Source organism: Molossus molossus, unplaced genomic scaffold (assembly GCF_014108415.1).
Source record: "Molossus molossus isolate mMolMol1 unplaced genomic scaffold, mMolMol1.p scaffold_m16_p_13, whole genome shotgun sequence".
In the NCBI taxonomy this organism is placed as follows: Eukaryota; Metazoa; Chordata; class Mammalia; order Chiroptera; family Molossidae; genus Molossus; species Molossus molossus.
The window spans coordinates 51,244,624-51,258,901 of record NW_023425348.1 but is presented as its reverse complement, the minus strand read 5'-3'; the positions used below and the strand labels follow the sequence as shown (position 1 = coordinate 51,258,901).

The 14,278-nt window shown below is 49.4% G+C and overlaps 1 protein-coding gene across 1 annotated transcript in view; it reads right to left on the bottom strand.

Annotated features, from left to right (window-relative positions):
• Nucleotides 1–14,278, bottom strand: part of PPFIBP2 (PPFIA binding protein 2) — a 130,570-nt gene that overhangs the window by 77,372 nt on the left and 38,920 nt on the right. The window contains exon 3 of the mRNA XM_036258343.1: nucleotides 11,231–11,445. Within this exon, the coding sequence (XP_036114236.1) occupies nucleotides 11,231–11,445 (215 nt within the window). The remainder of the gene's footprint in view (nucleotides 1–11,230; nucleotides 11,446–14,278) is intronic.

Here is a 14,278-nt window from a genome sequence, read left to right as displayed (position 1 = left end):
CCTAGGAGCAGGGCGTGTGTGTGTGGCCGGTGGGCGGGTGATTAGTGTGGGCAGACGCAGCCGGTCACTGCACTAGCAGGCCAAGCCCTGGCTGCCCACCTCACTCAGAAGGCCGTCCGCCACCCCGCAGGGGCACCTCACAGCGGTCCACAGAGGGGTTCTGGGAATCAGGCCCCTGAATATGTTCATGAAATGTATAAAAATATAAAAGTTACTCGTATTTGTATGTATAAATCACTATGTCTCTGAAAACAAAGTTTTCATCAAAAAATGATCCACGCCCTGGCCGGTTTGGCTCAGTGGTTGGAGCATCGGCCCGCGGACCATTGAGTTGCAGGTTCAATTCCAGCTAAGGGCACGTACCTCAGTTGTGGCTTGTCCCTGGCTCTGGTCAGGTGTGCGGGAGGCAACCAGTCAATGTGGCTCTATCACATTGATGTTTCTCTCTGTCTCTCTCTCTTCCTCCCTCCCACTCTATCTGATAATAAGTAGAAAAATAACCTCAGGTGAGGAATTAAAAAAAAAAAGAAAATGATCCATGACTCCCCAAAGATTGGAAGCCTGGGTTTCATTTGGCCTCCATGGTGACTCTGAAAGGTTTAGGCTGCCCTTATGAAGGAGGGGTGAGGGCGGGGGCGGGTTCCTGCTTCTGTTACACTGCCTCTTTGAGCTGGACCCATCTTCCAAGAGAGAAATTCTCGGGAACCACATAGGGCACATACACAGGGCTCGTTACCGTGACCCTGACAGCCCGAGGGCCTTCCCCAAAGCAACTCGCTCACTGGCAACTAGACTCAGCTCTTACTGCCTGGAACGCGAGGCGGCCAGCTAAGGGGAATGGGCAGGAGACTAACCGTTCCGGGAGTAAAAACACAGCTAAGAGGCCAGAGTGTTTGAACAGGGGAACTCCTGTAGCTCCCCTCCTCCCCATCTCGGGGCCTAGAAGGGCACCCCAGGACAGCCGCCTACCCGGCTGGAATCCCAGGTATGTGTGGGAATGAGTGGGGTGGGGTTCCCGAGGTTTTGCTCCTCCTGCCAGTTGCCAGGAGTCAGCAGCATCTAATCGGGCAGAACTGAGGCTGAGGGGGTCTTGTGGGTCACATGTGCCATGCCGCTGACCTTTCACCTGAATCCTGAGCTCCAGCTCAGCCCTGAGCCTCGTCCCCTGGGCCGGTAGCCTCTCAGCAGGTATGCCGCTCGGTGAGCCTGCTGTGCAGACCAGGAGAGGGGAGAAGAGGTTGACAGGGTCGAGCTCAGGACACTGCTCTACTGGGCTGACGAGCAAGCTCTGCTCATAAAACAGCATCCTGGCCACTGCAGCCCAGGTCCCCACAGCGCACAGCAGGGGACCCACCTCCAACCCGAGCCAGGGCAAGGGGCGGCACAATTCTCCTGTAAAGGGCCAGATGCAAGTGTTTTAGACCACGTGGCCTTGGTCACACTCGACTGCCATTGTTGATGTGAAAGCAGCCCGGCCAACGTGTAAACCGAGTGTGGCTGTGTCCCCTAACTTCATTCATGGACTCAGAAAATAGAATTTATATCACTTTTACATCACACTATATTCTTCTTGGATATCTCTCGATCATTGAAAAATGTAAATAGTTAGCTCACGGGGAATTAAGAAGGAGGCAGCGGGTGAAAGGCAGGCCATAGACTGCAGCCCCCTGGGCCGAGACGGTGCTTCCCCGCCTGTAAGGAACCACCTGGGCTGGAGGGAGTTCTTGTAAAAAAGCAGATTCTAACCCAGTGGGTTGAGATCGTGTATCACTAACCATCTCCCAGGTGGTGCTCACAGTGCTGGGCTCAGGACCATGTGTGAGTAGGAAACCCTCCAGAAGCTCCTTGGATCACAGGGTATCGAGCAAGTTTGCTTGGAAGCAGGAATTCCCAGAGCTGCCTGCCGGCCCGCAGAGCCTAAGGGGGCAGAGACGCCAGGGCTGTGGCCGCAGCGGGCCTTTTCTGGCGGCTGGAGGTCCACATGCTCAGACCTCAAGTTATGCTAACCTGGCAACAGGTCCCACGGGGTCCCCGGGCCTGGAGCAGGAAACTGCGTGGGGAAGGATGTGTTTGCTCTTTCACCAGTGTTTGCGCATTCCTGGTCATTTATAAACATTGGTTCTCCGGGGCTGAAAGTCTCCTCCAGTTGGGCCTGAAAGGAGCTAGATCTCTAGGCTTTAGTGGGGTACACATTACTTTGTGGGGGCAAAAAGCCAAAGTTCAGGAAAAATAAAACTGCTACATTTGCAGTGGCCAAAGGTCCCCAGTTCTAGAGGATGGTCTAGCACGGTCCGGCAGCAGGGGTCAGGAAATGCCTCCCAACAGGAGACAGCCAGCCTAATAGTGCCCCGATGAAAGGGCCTGAAATTAAGAGGTCTAGACAGACTTGGTTGCTCCTGACAATGGAAGGTCAGGCCTGTGCTCCCAGGACCAGCCCTCAGTCCTCCCCTCTCGTCTCCCCAACCACAGTGAGGCCTCCCAGGCCTGCCCTTTGTCCAAGGACCCAGGTGCACTGTCCACTAGCTTCATTAATGAGGCACCTATATCATCTTTATAATTGAAAAAAATATTTTTTAAGGCATTTTTCTTGTGTAAAGTCCATCCATACCTTCTTCTTTGGGACTCAGATGGTCCAGAATTTGTCCCTGGCTCCCACCTAGTGGCCTCTTCCAGTACTGCAAGGCACGAAGAACCCCACCCCGCCCAGCCCTGCCCAGAGCAGGAGTCCCCAGCAGCCAGGAACAGAAAGAAAGCGCTGACACCTGTGACTTGCTCTCACCCAAGTTCACACCTGTAGGTGGAGGGCAAGAAACAGAGTGGACATGGGCTCACATAGGCTCTGCTTTTATTCTTGAAAAAGGCACCAAATCCCCCCTTCTCTCTTTTAAGAGAAAAAGCTTTTCCTACGAAACGTCTGCCTAATTTTTTTAAATGAAACATTCAATATGCATATATCCTGGTCCATCTTTTGTTCCAGGCCCTGGGTGGAAAATGAGATACAGAGACGAAACCCAAGCTCACGGTTTATGATTCAAAAAACAGCTTTTCCTCCCCAACTTTTTTGCAATTCCTCTGGCTTTTCAATATGGTAAACAGATTTGCTTCTTTGGCCAGAATGAGAGATTGCGAGCTGAATCTGGCAGGACCGCCTGGGTTTTGTTTGAGGAGCTGGGAGCTGAAGAACCACCATCTGTGACAAGGTGGGTGAACTGATGAGGGGAAGCCATGCATCATAGTGGGCCCGAGTCTCTTTGTTTCTTGCAAGACTAGTTGAGAAGGTAACTGAAGATACCTGAACTGACTGTCAGAGGTGAGCACACATCCTAGATGGGGCCTCACTCCTCAGCCTAGCCAGGCCCAGCAGAGGCTGCTCACTCAGGCATCTTTCCCACTGCTCCTGAGAGGCTGGCCCCCGCTGAGCCCGGACACTGTGCAGCTGCCCCTAGAGGGACTCCTAAACCGTCTTTGCTCTGGAAACCAAAGGTCTAAACTGAGGAAGGCAAAGCTGGTGCCTACCGGAGGCCACTCAATAGAGTCCCTCCAGACAGCAGGACCGGAAAGCTGGGCCTGTTTGTGCACACAGACTGTCAAGCCAGCTGTCATTTCTAGTAAGGAAACAGAGTCCCAGAGAAGGGACAAAGAGGCTCGCTCAAAGCCACAGAAGTAAAATAGCAGAGCGCTGGCCTTTTAACGCATTCCTCGCCCTGCCTCGCCCTGCCTGTTTGCTTCCACCTGCCCAAGCACACTGACCAGGACACCTGCAGCCTTGCAGAGGAAAGCCTGAGTTCCCGTGGGGGGCCAAGACTGCTCCAGGTACCCCAATTCCAAAGAGCTGGGGTGGTGGGCAGAGTATAGTCCCTCTGGGGGCTGTCAACTCTCCCTCCTCCTGAAGCCTGGGCTCTGCCCCGATTTTCCCGCCTTTCCTTGGACTTAATCTTGAGCCCCTGCAGCCTCAGGTCTTCACCAAGGATCTCCCCCACTCAGATCCGCATCCAGTGCCATCAGACAGCAGGACAGGCTGGTGCCTGGTAGGAGATGAGACGTGTATGTTCTGACTATTAGAGAAGTACCCGGAGCTGCTCCATCTGGAGATTCTGCTGGCTCTGGTATCTCTTGGGCATCTCCAGGACCTATGTCGCTAGTCACCACTGTGCACCAGGCTGGGTCCACTCCCCTCAGCTGGTAGGTGTCCCCAGCCCTGCAGGGCCCACTAGAAGCTGGCTGACTAGCCCCTGTATGAGCTCTACCACCCATCCTGGCCACCTAGCCAAGCCAAGCAGATGTCAAGGAACAGTGACACTCCTAGAATCAAGGTACAGCCAGATTCCTGGAAGTGGTCAGAACGGCACCAGCCCCTTCTTGCCTGTGGCACATCAGCGTCACTGATAAGCACCGCTCTCCTGTCTTAACGTCAGGGCCATCTGGTGGGGCGCAGGAGGCACTGTTGACCAGAAATGGCCATGTTCTCCTTCGGGGCATCACTGCACACTTCACCACAGGTCAGGAGGTGGCTGCAGGGAGGGGACAAAGGTTGCCCCTTTCTGGAACACAGCTCTGTCCCTTATCGCAGCAGAGATGCCTCAGCCTTCTGCCTGGGGCCTCAGCTTCCTCCCCTATGACCCTCTGTGACCCTGAGCTTGGTCCTGTTTGCCAAATACAAAAGACGACCTTTCAGCTCCTGAGGGTCACACTGTTCTGCTGTAGCACAGCACAGAGCAGCCTCGCCAATGCGTCTCTGCAGTCCAGGCCCAGCTCACTTAGACCGCAGGACATATGCCCATACAACAGCCGAACAGGAAGCTCGCCGGTGCTCTACCGAATTTCCAGGGACAGACCCAGGGTTCAGAGAGATACTGCTCCTGGAGCAAGGGAACCCAGGCCCCGTGTTACTTTTCTCATTGAAGCCCCAAAGGATGTCCCCAGCTCAGAGAGACCCACACATTCCCTTCAAGGCCCGGAGCCCACCTTTCCTCATTCTGCTGGCTGCCAAGGAAGGGAGGATCCTGCCCTAGGCCCCAGAGCCCAGGAACACTGAATCCTGGCAGGTCTGCTCTAGGTGGTCTTTAGGATGACCAACCTGTTTGTAGCCATCGCCCGGGGAGCACTCGCAGCTGCCGACCACTCTCCAGCTCTGCCAACACCCAGCAGAGGAGGAACCAGGTAAGAAGCGCAGCTGCCTATAGTCTTTTAACTTTGATGCACCAGAACCAGGAGCTCCCTCTCCATTGAAAACATGTAGATGGGGGTGAGGTGGGGTCCAGGACTACTCTACCTGCTGTTTATTCCATTCTAACCACCAGCCACTCCCCCACGTCCACCACTGCCTCTTCGGCAGCCGGTTTTCCTTGGGTAGAACATATATCAATATCTGTGCCTGAAGATCCACAGTTCCTAATGGACAGCAACAGGAGAAACCACGCTTCCTACCACGTGATCCTTCTCCTCTGGCCACGACTGACTGCCCTTGCTGGACACCTGACCCAAGGAGAGCTCATCTAAAGCTGTACATAAATTAAAAGTCTTTAACTTCTTCCTTCCTTCCTTCCTTCCTTCCTTCCTTCCTTCCTTCCTTCCTTCCTTCCTTCCTTCCTTCCTTCTCTCCCTCCCTTTCTTATTTAACATTTCTGTGTAGGCCTGGAGGACCTAGCTCAAAAAATATGAGCTAAGCCAATTGGTTCTCTCTCCTTTAGGAATTTGAGTTCATGCACATACATTCATGGGGAAAACATAAAAAGAATTTGTCAGTCAAGAAGAAAATCAAACCTGAAGAACATGTGGCAGTTGCTCTGAGCTGTCTTCCTAAGGGCCATTCATTTCCCCACATCACCATGGCTCCTTTCTGACAGGAGCCGCCCCCCAATCTGGTGAATGAAAGTACCAATACTTGTTTCCCAGACTCCCTTGCAGCTAGGGTATGCACATGTGAATAAATGCTGACCACTGGGACCATACAGAAGTCTGCAGGCGGGTTTCAGAGAAGGACTTTCCTTCCTAATTTAAGAAAAATAAAAAGGACATGTCCTGCCTCTGGACACGGTTGTGCCTGTGAGGCTGTGTTACCGGGGCTGCGGCAGCCATCCAGCAACTGCCAGGGGACCCGTCTGAGGGAACTCACTGCCCTGAGGATGGTGAGGCAAAAAGACAGGAAGAGCCAGAGCCCCTCGGGTCACCCCCAAACCACTGATTTATCCCTGGGATGCCCCCTCCCCCAATCCTCTGGACATCTTGTGACATAAACCTCTTATTGTGTGTGCCACTGTTGGAGAAAGAATCCCAACTGACAGGGATGTCAGAAGGCAGATGTCAGAAGGCAGAGACGTCATGCCAGGCCAACGTACAGCAAAGCAGCAGCTGAAGTACAGGACAAAGCCAGTTGTCTAAAGAGAATCATGTAAACATTCAGGTGATGCACGGGTATCACGAATGAGAAGGCACAAGGCCTGCCTGATCCCTCAAGCTGCCTTACTGGTTCCCATTCCAATTCTAAGCCATATGTGATTAATTTTTCAAATAATTCAAGTGAGTCTCGGTGGTTTGAGGCAGTGCTTCTCCAACTTTAATGTCCATATGAATCGCCTGGCGATGGTTCAGTGGGTCTAGGGTAGGGGGTCCATATTCCGTACTTTTTCCCTTATAAGCTACCAGGGATGCCAAAGCCGCTGGTCTATAGACCACAATTTGAGTAGCAGGGCTTCTAACTAAAAGTGCCCATCTAAAAAGTACTAGCGGGTTGGCGCACTGCATTAGATGCTATTTCCATATAGATAAGACCGACTATGGAATGTGAGTGTGCCCAGATTGCAAAATGACTTCAGGTCTGCACGACCTAAAATGCAGACAGGCTGTCTCTGTCCAAAATCAAAACATTAACATTCATCCCTGGTTATCATGGAATGTTTATATGAACTTTTGACCCCCTAAAAGTACACCATTCATAGGTTGTTGATGGCCATAATTACTCTAAAAGATTTATGAATGCAACAATTTTTAGAAAAATCTCTCCAAAGGAAGGCATTTCGCCAACCATTGTAAATAACCGCAAAAGAGAACTACAATAATTGCAACAGATATCTGAACACAAGCTGTTTTTGCAATGAATCCTACAAAAACCAATAACCACATTGACTGCTTTTGAATTAAAAAAAAATTTTTCTTTAATTTTTTGGGTAAATTATAAAAGGCCCATATTTCACATGACACACTAAAAAACACTGCAGATGAATTTATGTTAACTATAAACTACAAATCAAACCACAAACCTACTGGAGGAAGACAGAGGTTGAGTATATTTGGCCGGAGGCTGGGGAAGGCCTTTCTAGAGATAAAAGGAAAACAGGAAATCCAAACAGGAAAGATTGACAGAGTTAACTACTACAATCCTTTTAAATTCCATGTCTCAAAAAGCACCACAAATGACATTTAAAAACAATGTGAAGAAAATAAATGCTGCAAATATAGCAAAGAGCCAATAATAAAGGTCATTTAAATACATAAAGAAAGCATAAAAATTCTAATAGTAAAAAAGCATAAAATATAAAAAGACCAGGGTCTGGCAGACACACTCAGGGACCCAAAGTGAGCACTGGGATGTGTCTGAAGAAAATATTGCAACTATTTTTTAATCTGTCCTTTAAAAAAAATCTCTATTTTGGGGGATGTTTTATAATTTGCATACATTAGGACTTTACTGCTTAGGCAATGTGCATATATGGAGAATGAATTGTATTTCAGATAAGAGTATGAGATCAACAGTTTGAAGACCATTCAGAAGAAAAATATTAAACTAATGGAAAAAAAAAAAGGCCTAACTTTCCTACTAAACAAAGCAATGCAATAATGATAAAAGGAAAACATTTTCCCTATAAAATTAGTAAAGCTATTTTTATTTTATTTTAATGATTATTGTTGATCAGAATGCACAAAAACCCTGCTAATGAAAATATAAATGAGTAAAATCTTTCTAAAACGTGGTTTGGAAAAATGAGTCAAAGATATTAATACCTTTGGATTAGAGCTGCCAGATTTTGCAAACGGCATGGGACATGCTTATTAAAGATTATTTGTTTCTTGTCTAAGATTCAAATTTAACTGAGCATCTTGTATTTTGTCTGTTCGCTCTACTTTAACTCTGTTAATACCATTTTTAGGTCTCTACGTTAAGGAAATATCTAGATATAAAGACACATATTTTTGGACAAATACATTCTCTGCAGCAATGCCATATATTAGTGAAAGATTTAAAATAATTCAAAATGTCAATATTAGAGAAATGGCCACAAATTCACGCACATCTACACAAGGTGAAAAGTACCTAGTTACAGTACAGTAAAGAACAAAAACACCAGCTAGTCTCTGTACTCGGGGCAGACTGGGTCTGCAGGGGAAGGCACTTCAGCGAATCCCTTGGTTATGTGTGCTAAGGTCCTGAGCAGAGCTGAGATGGGGCGTTTAGAATAAGAACGTGCAAAACTGCTCTGCAGCCTCATGCAAGGTTCAGGGAACCGGGGAGAAGGCTGTGAGTCACCAAAGGGACCCAGGCCCATGGTGAGAGGCCAGGCCAAGGGCAGAGAGAGTTAACAAGTGACTCTCGGAGAGGGATTATGTCTGATGGACATTGGGAATGGTGGCATCCGATACCTAGTACTTGGTTTTAAGTTTTGTTTTCTGCAGTGGAATATCGTTCATGTAGGTTCACCATCCTTTACCTGCAATTCTGAAACCCAGAAAAAGCTCTGAAAATACCATTTTTTGAAAATACCAAATCTCTCTCTCTTTTTTTTTAAATAATCTCTCATTTGGCAGCAAAACCTGACCTAACTGGGCAGGAGAACATCGTAGTCTTTCTTGATCCCACTTCACGTGGATGCGCACAGTTTTTCTGAAGAAATGTCCACGTGTTCCCTGCCCTGTATCTGCTAGAGACGGTATATATTATATGATATATAAGCACTGTCTCACCTTTCTGAAGTGCAAGAGTTCTGTGTTCTAAAACACACCTGGACCAAGGGTTTCAGAGTGACAGACTAATGGCCTATCATAAAATGATCTTCACACACGGCAGCCTGAGTCCGCAGTGCGGGCAGGATGGAGAGAAGGATGTGCCCGTGCCTGGGGTAACACGGGCCACGGGAGCTGCAGCTCCCGGAGAAGGGGGGCCAAGCACGGCCAGAGGTGACTGCAGAGAAGCCAGGACCAGCACTGTGGGGTACAGCAATAGTGGGGGGTCCCTCGTGGAACGCCAGGGAAGCACAGGGGCCCCTCTGCTTGGGAGAGGAGAGAGAACTCACTACTGAAGCCATTCCCCCTGCAACTCCCAACCACGGTGACACGAATAACCACACAGTGGGGGTTTCTGGCCTATCAGTACCAGTCTGTCTTGATTTGGGGAGGAGATGAGGGGCAAACTTTCAAAGTTAAACTGTAACCGGCTCCCCTGCGACCCACCTGGCAACTTTTTCCACCTCCCTCTCTAAGCAATGTCTGTATGAGATTCCTATCGCTGCGTTAACAAGTTACCACAAACAAAGTGGCTTGTAGCAACACAAATGTATTATCTTACAGTTTGCAATGGGTCTCATGGGGCTAACATCAAGGTGCTGGGGGGGCAGTGTTTTGTCCAGAGGCTCAAGGGGATGAGGGGAGTCCACTTTCCCAGCTCCTAGCAGCTGCCTCCATTCCTGCTCTTGGCCCCCTTTCCATTTTTAAAGCCAGCATCACAGCCCCGGAGTCCTCGAATCCCTCACTCGGACACTGGCTCTGCCTCCTCCTTCTCCTTGGACTCCAGGATTAGATTGGGCCCACCTGGATAGCCCAAGCTATTTTAAAACTCAGCTGATTAAGCCTGGCCAGTGTGGCTCAGTGGAGTGAGCATCGTCCCATGAACTGAGAGGTCCCATTTGATTCCCGGTCATGCCCAAGTTGCAGGCTTGGTCCCCAGTAGGGGGCGTGCAGGCGGCCACAAACCATGTTTCTCACATTGATATTTCTATCTCACGCTCCCTTTCTCTCTAAGAAAAAAACATATTAAACTCAGCTGATTAGCAACCTCGATTACACCTGCTACTTTGCTACTTTCCCCTTTGCCGTCTAACATACCCTATTCACAGGTTCTGGCAATAGCATGGAGACATCTCTGGGGGGCCATCATTCTCCCCACACACTGGTATAGGTATATACAGAGCACCAGGCTGTGTACTGAAAACATTGACTGGCACAAATAATGAATAAAATGAATTCTTTAGTGTTCAGACTAGCATGGGGATGAGACTGTTGCCAGAGGCCTCTTGAACAAAAGGCAGGCTGAGACATCTGGGATATAACCTGTAACAAGTGGTATGGCCTCTGGACAAGGGTGTCCCGACCTCGTGAGTCTACAGTTTCCAACATCAAGCCCTCCCTCCTGATGCAATGCCGTTCCTGCCTTCCTTGCTCTGTGCATACTTTCCAGTTCTGACTCAGGTTTGCAGGACTTGATCTTTAGAGGATTGCATCCGGCTCTCATTCTCCAACTCAGCTCAGGTAATCACATGCCTCCTCTGGCTGCCGCGTTCCTCCCTCCAGCCCTGGAATGACTGCATTCCCCATCAATTCCTCAGTGGGCTAGCCCTCGCCTGACCCATTCCCAGAAGTTACTTGTCTCTTAATGTTGACTAGCTGGTCTCCACAGGGTGGTGGATGAGTAACCAAAGCCACCTACTTACAGCTCTGGTTACTCATCTGCCGCCCTTAGACTAGCAGGTGTGCGGGCTCGATCCAGAGAGAGCAGGAGCAGGGTAAGGAAGCCTGCACTTACTCTGGGGATAGGAAGCACTTCAAAGGCGAGGAGGTGTGAAGAGGAGGGGCAGCAGTCAAGGAACAAATGAAGTGACAAGGCTCCAGTCTGTAAGGAACAAGGAGCAGGGGACTTAGCCGGGGCCAGATCGCCCACCTAGGGATTATAACTCAGTGAGTGGTCCACGGAACCCGGGGTGGAAATCTGCGTCTACTCTTCTCTGGCCCTGGATTTCCCTTTCTCAGGAGGGGATGGCGAGCACAGGCAGGCTGACCATGTGGCTTAAGCTGTTGGACTGGGTTCTCCCTCCTGGGAAGGACCGCTCTGCGGGGTTGACTGAAGCTGGACTGGAAGCAAGAAGAGACTGGAAGGTGCACAGATGAAGCAACATCCCCGGCCGTGGCGGCACTCCTTGGACTCCATGACTGTGGCTCCCCATAAGGCCACGGGCCTACTCACCGCGCTCTCCTCGAACCACTCCTTTATGTAGGCGGCTGTGGGGCCCGGGACCTGGCTCAGGAGTGCTGCTCTCTCCTGGGGATGCTCCAGTGTCTCCAGGGCCAGCCGCAGGTCCTCAACGAGATGAAGCACTGGGAAGGGGTTCATGTAGGAGGCCGGGGAGGCCAGGCCAGGCTCACGGGTACCGTCAGTAATATCTGCACCTGTTTTCGTGCCTAAAACGAGAGAGGCGGGAACCTTGGTAAGAAGGGTGGACACCATGGGCGGGGAGCTGGTAGAGAGCAAAGGTGGGAGAAGGAGAGGGGAAGGGGAGGAGGAGAAGCCTAGAAGACCACCTCTGCCCAGCAGAATCACTCACACAGTGAACTGCAGAAACCACCTTCAGTCCTGTAGAAGGCGGGTGGCTGTGCCCACCGGGGCTGACGCGTGGAAGCTCACACCAGTAGACAGCCGGGGACACAGCCAGCCCTCGCCACCGCCCAAAACATGCCAGCTAAAACAATGAGATGCCCTTCTTCAGCTTTTAGGTGAAGCATCTTGTTTCCCTTTAAATTAATGTGGTGGATTGTCTGCACCTATGATCACCCCAAAGTCCTACCTCCCTTGTACGTGCACTCGGTCCCCTCATCCCGAGCTAGGTCCTGACTCGGGGCAGGCCGGCCACTCGCTCTGCTCACCGATGCAGCCAAAGCGACGGTGTGTGGGTGCCGGTAGGGGCTAGTGAACGGGGCTACTTTCTGGATCTCCCCAAACGGGAAAACTCTATATCCACTGGAGTACTCGCACTTTTACCCTGTGTCAGTTACTCTGTGTATCCACATCTCATCTCCCCAGGACAGGCGCTGAGGCTCTGAGGGCAGAGTCCTGGCACTGGGCGCCTGCCCAGGAGATGTGGAAGGAGATGTCCACACATGTGCTGGGACCAGTGGCTGAGGGGAAGTGAGCTTCGACTTCTCGGAGATCTGGGATACTGGGTCAGCTCTTTCTCCTTTGATATGTCCCAAATAGGACTGTTTTTTGCCTTTCTAAACCCCACCATTTAAATTTTTTTTTTAAAAAGTCTTTTTTGCTTAAGTACAGTGATATATTTTTCCAACCACAACTGGGGCAACACAGCCTAATAAAGGATTTCTGTGCTTCCTTCAGCAGCAAGAAACACTTCAGAAAAGATTGTGTCGAGGGTGGCGTTTCTGGGGCATTTGATTGTTTATCAGGCCAGCAGGACGGACCATGTGAAATCAGGCCTCTGCTGGAAAATGTGGGTCGTGGGGCCGCCACATCCACGTTACACAGCAGGCTGATGACTCATTCCAGGTCCCTTCCCTCTCCTAAGAGTTGGCTGCGTGCTCACCAGGGCCGTCTCTGGGACGAGAAGGCCACACAGAAGGAAACAATTACCACTTGATTGCTGGTCTGCTTTCCGAAAGTGCAGGACAGGGAATCATGGATCACACTCCACAAACAAGTCCCTGGCTCTGGGGGGCTGGAAACTGCTAGGTTTCCCACTCCGGTGTGTGCTCAGCACTCTCTGGCTCCTACCGATCAAACTCAGAGGTGACTAGGAGGGCCCCGGCCACACTTCGGGCCAGAAAATGGAAGCAGCAGAGCAAGACCCCCAATCTCCACACAATTGCAGAGTAATTCCCCTCTCCTGGACACACTCCAACACACACACACACACTCCAATACACAGACATACACACTCCAATACACACACACACTCCAATACACACACTCACACCCCAATACACACACTCACACCCCAATACACACACTCACACCCCAATACACACACACACATACACTCCAGTATACACACACACACACTCCAACACACACACACACTCCAACACACACACACACACTCCAATACACACACACTCCAATACACACACACCCCAATACACACACACCCCAATACACACACACCCCAATACACACACACACCCCAATACACACACACACATACACTCCAGTATACACACACACACTCCAATACACACACACACTCCAATACACACACACACACTCCAACACACACACATACACTCCAGTATACACACACACACACACAGCCCTTTATAAATGCAGGATGAGTCAGGCCTAAAGTGGGTGAGAAGATGAAGATTTTCATGAACTTTCTCTTTGTGGTCTTGGACAACAGAAAACAGAAAAGTATGTACACCTATACCTTTATATCAGTCATTATAATAATTATAAATACATTCAGCTCACTCATTTATACTAACAATTTGAATAATGGAATAAAAGAAATCCAGTTCTTTGATGTTATCAAGAGAGATATATAGGGGAGAAAAAGAGAGGACATCTGTAATACTTTCAACAATAAAGATAAAGACACACACACACACAAATTGTGACACTGAATGATTGAACTATAAAGTGTTCAGAAGATAAAACTAAATTATTTCATGCAATGAAGTAGGTGCATTGATCACAATGTTTAAAAAACAGCCACGCATGCATACACACACACACACACACACACACACATACTCACTGGATAAAATGATAAAAATCTATCTATTTATTTACGTATGTATGTATGTATTGTTATGTATGTATGTATGTATTGTTATGTATGTATGTATGTATGTATTGTTAATCCTCACCAGAGGATATTTTTCCATTGATTTTTTTTTTTTTTTTTAAGAGAGAGTGGGAGGAGGAGAGGGAGAGAGAGAGAAGCATGGATGTGAGAGACATATACATATTGATTGGCTGCCTCTTACATAACCAGACCTGGGATCAAACTGCAACCCAGGAACGTTGGACCAGAATCGAACCCTTTATTCTGCAGGCTGATGCTCTAACCACTAAGCCAAACAGGCCAGGGTGATAAAAATAAATTTAAAAATCATCTAAATAGTCCTATAAAAAGTGGAACCCTAATTTTCCATTTTTTCCACAAAGGAAATCCAGGCCAAATGCTTTTTTTACAAGTTGAAGATGTAAATGATCTAACTGTTCCGTCCAGGAGAGAACAGGAGGGATGCTCCTGGGGGACCCAGCCAGGAGCTCAGGGCA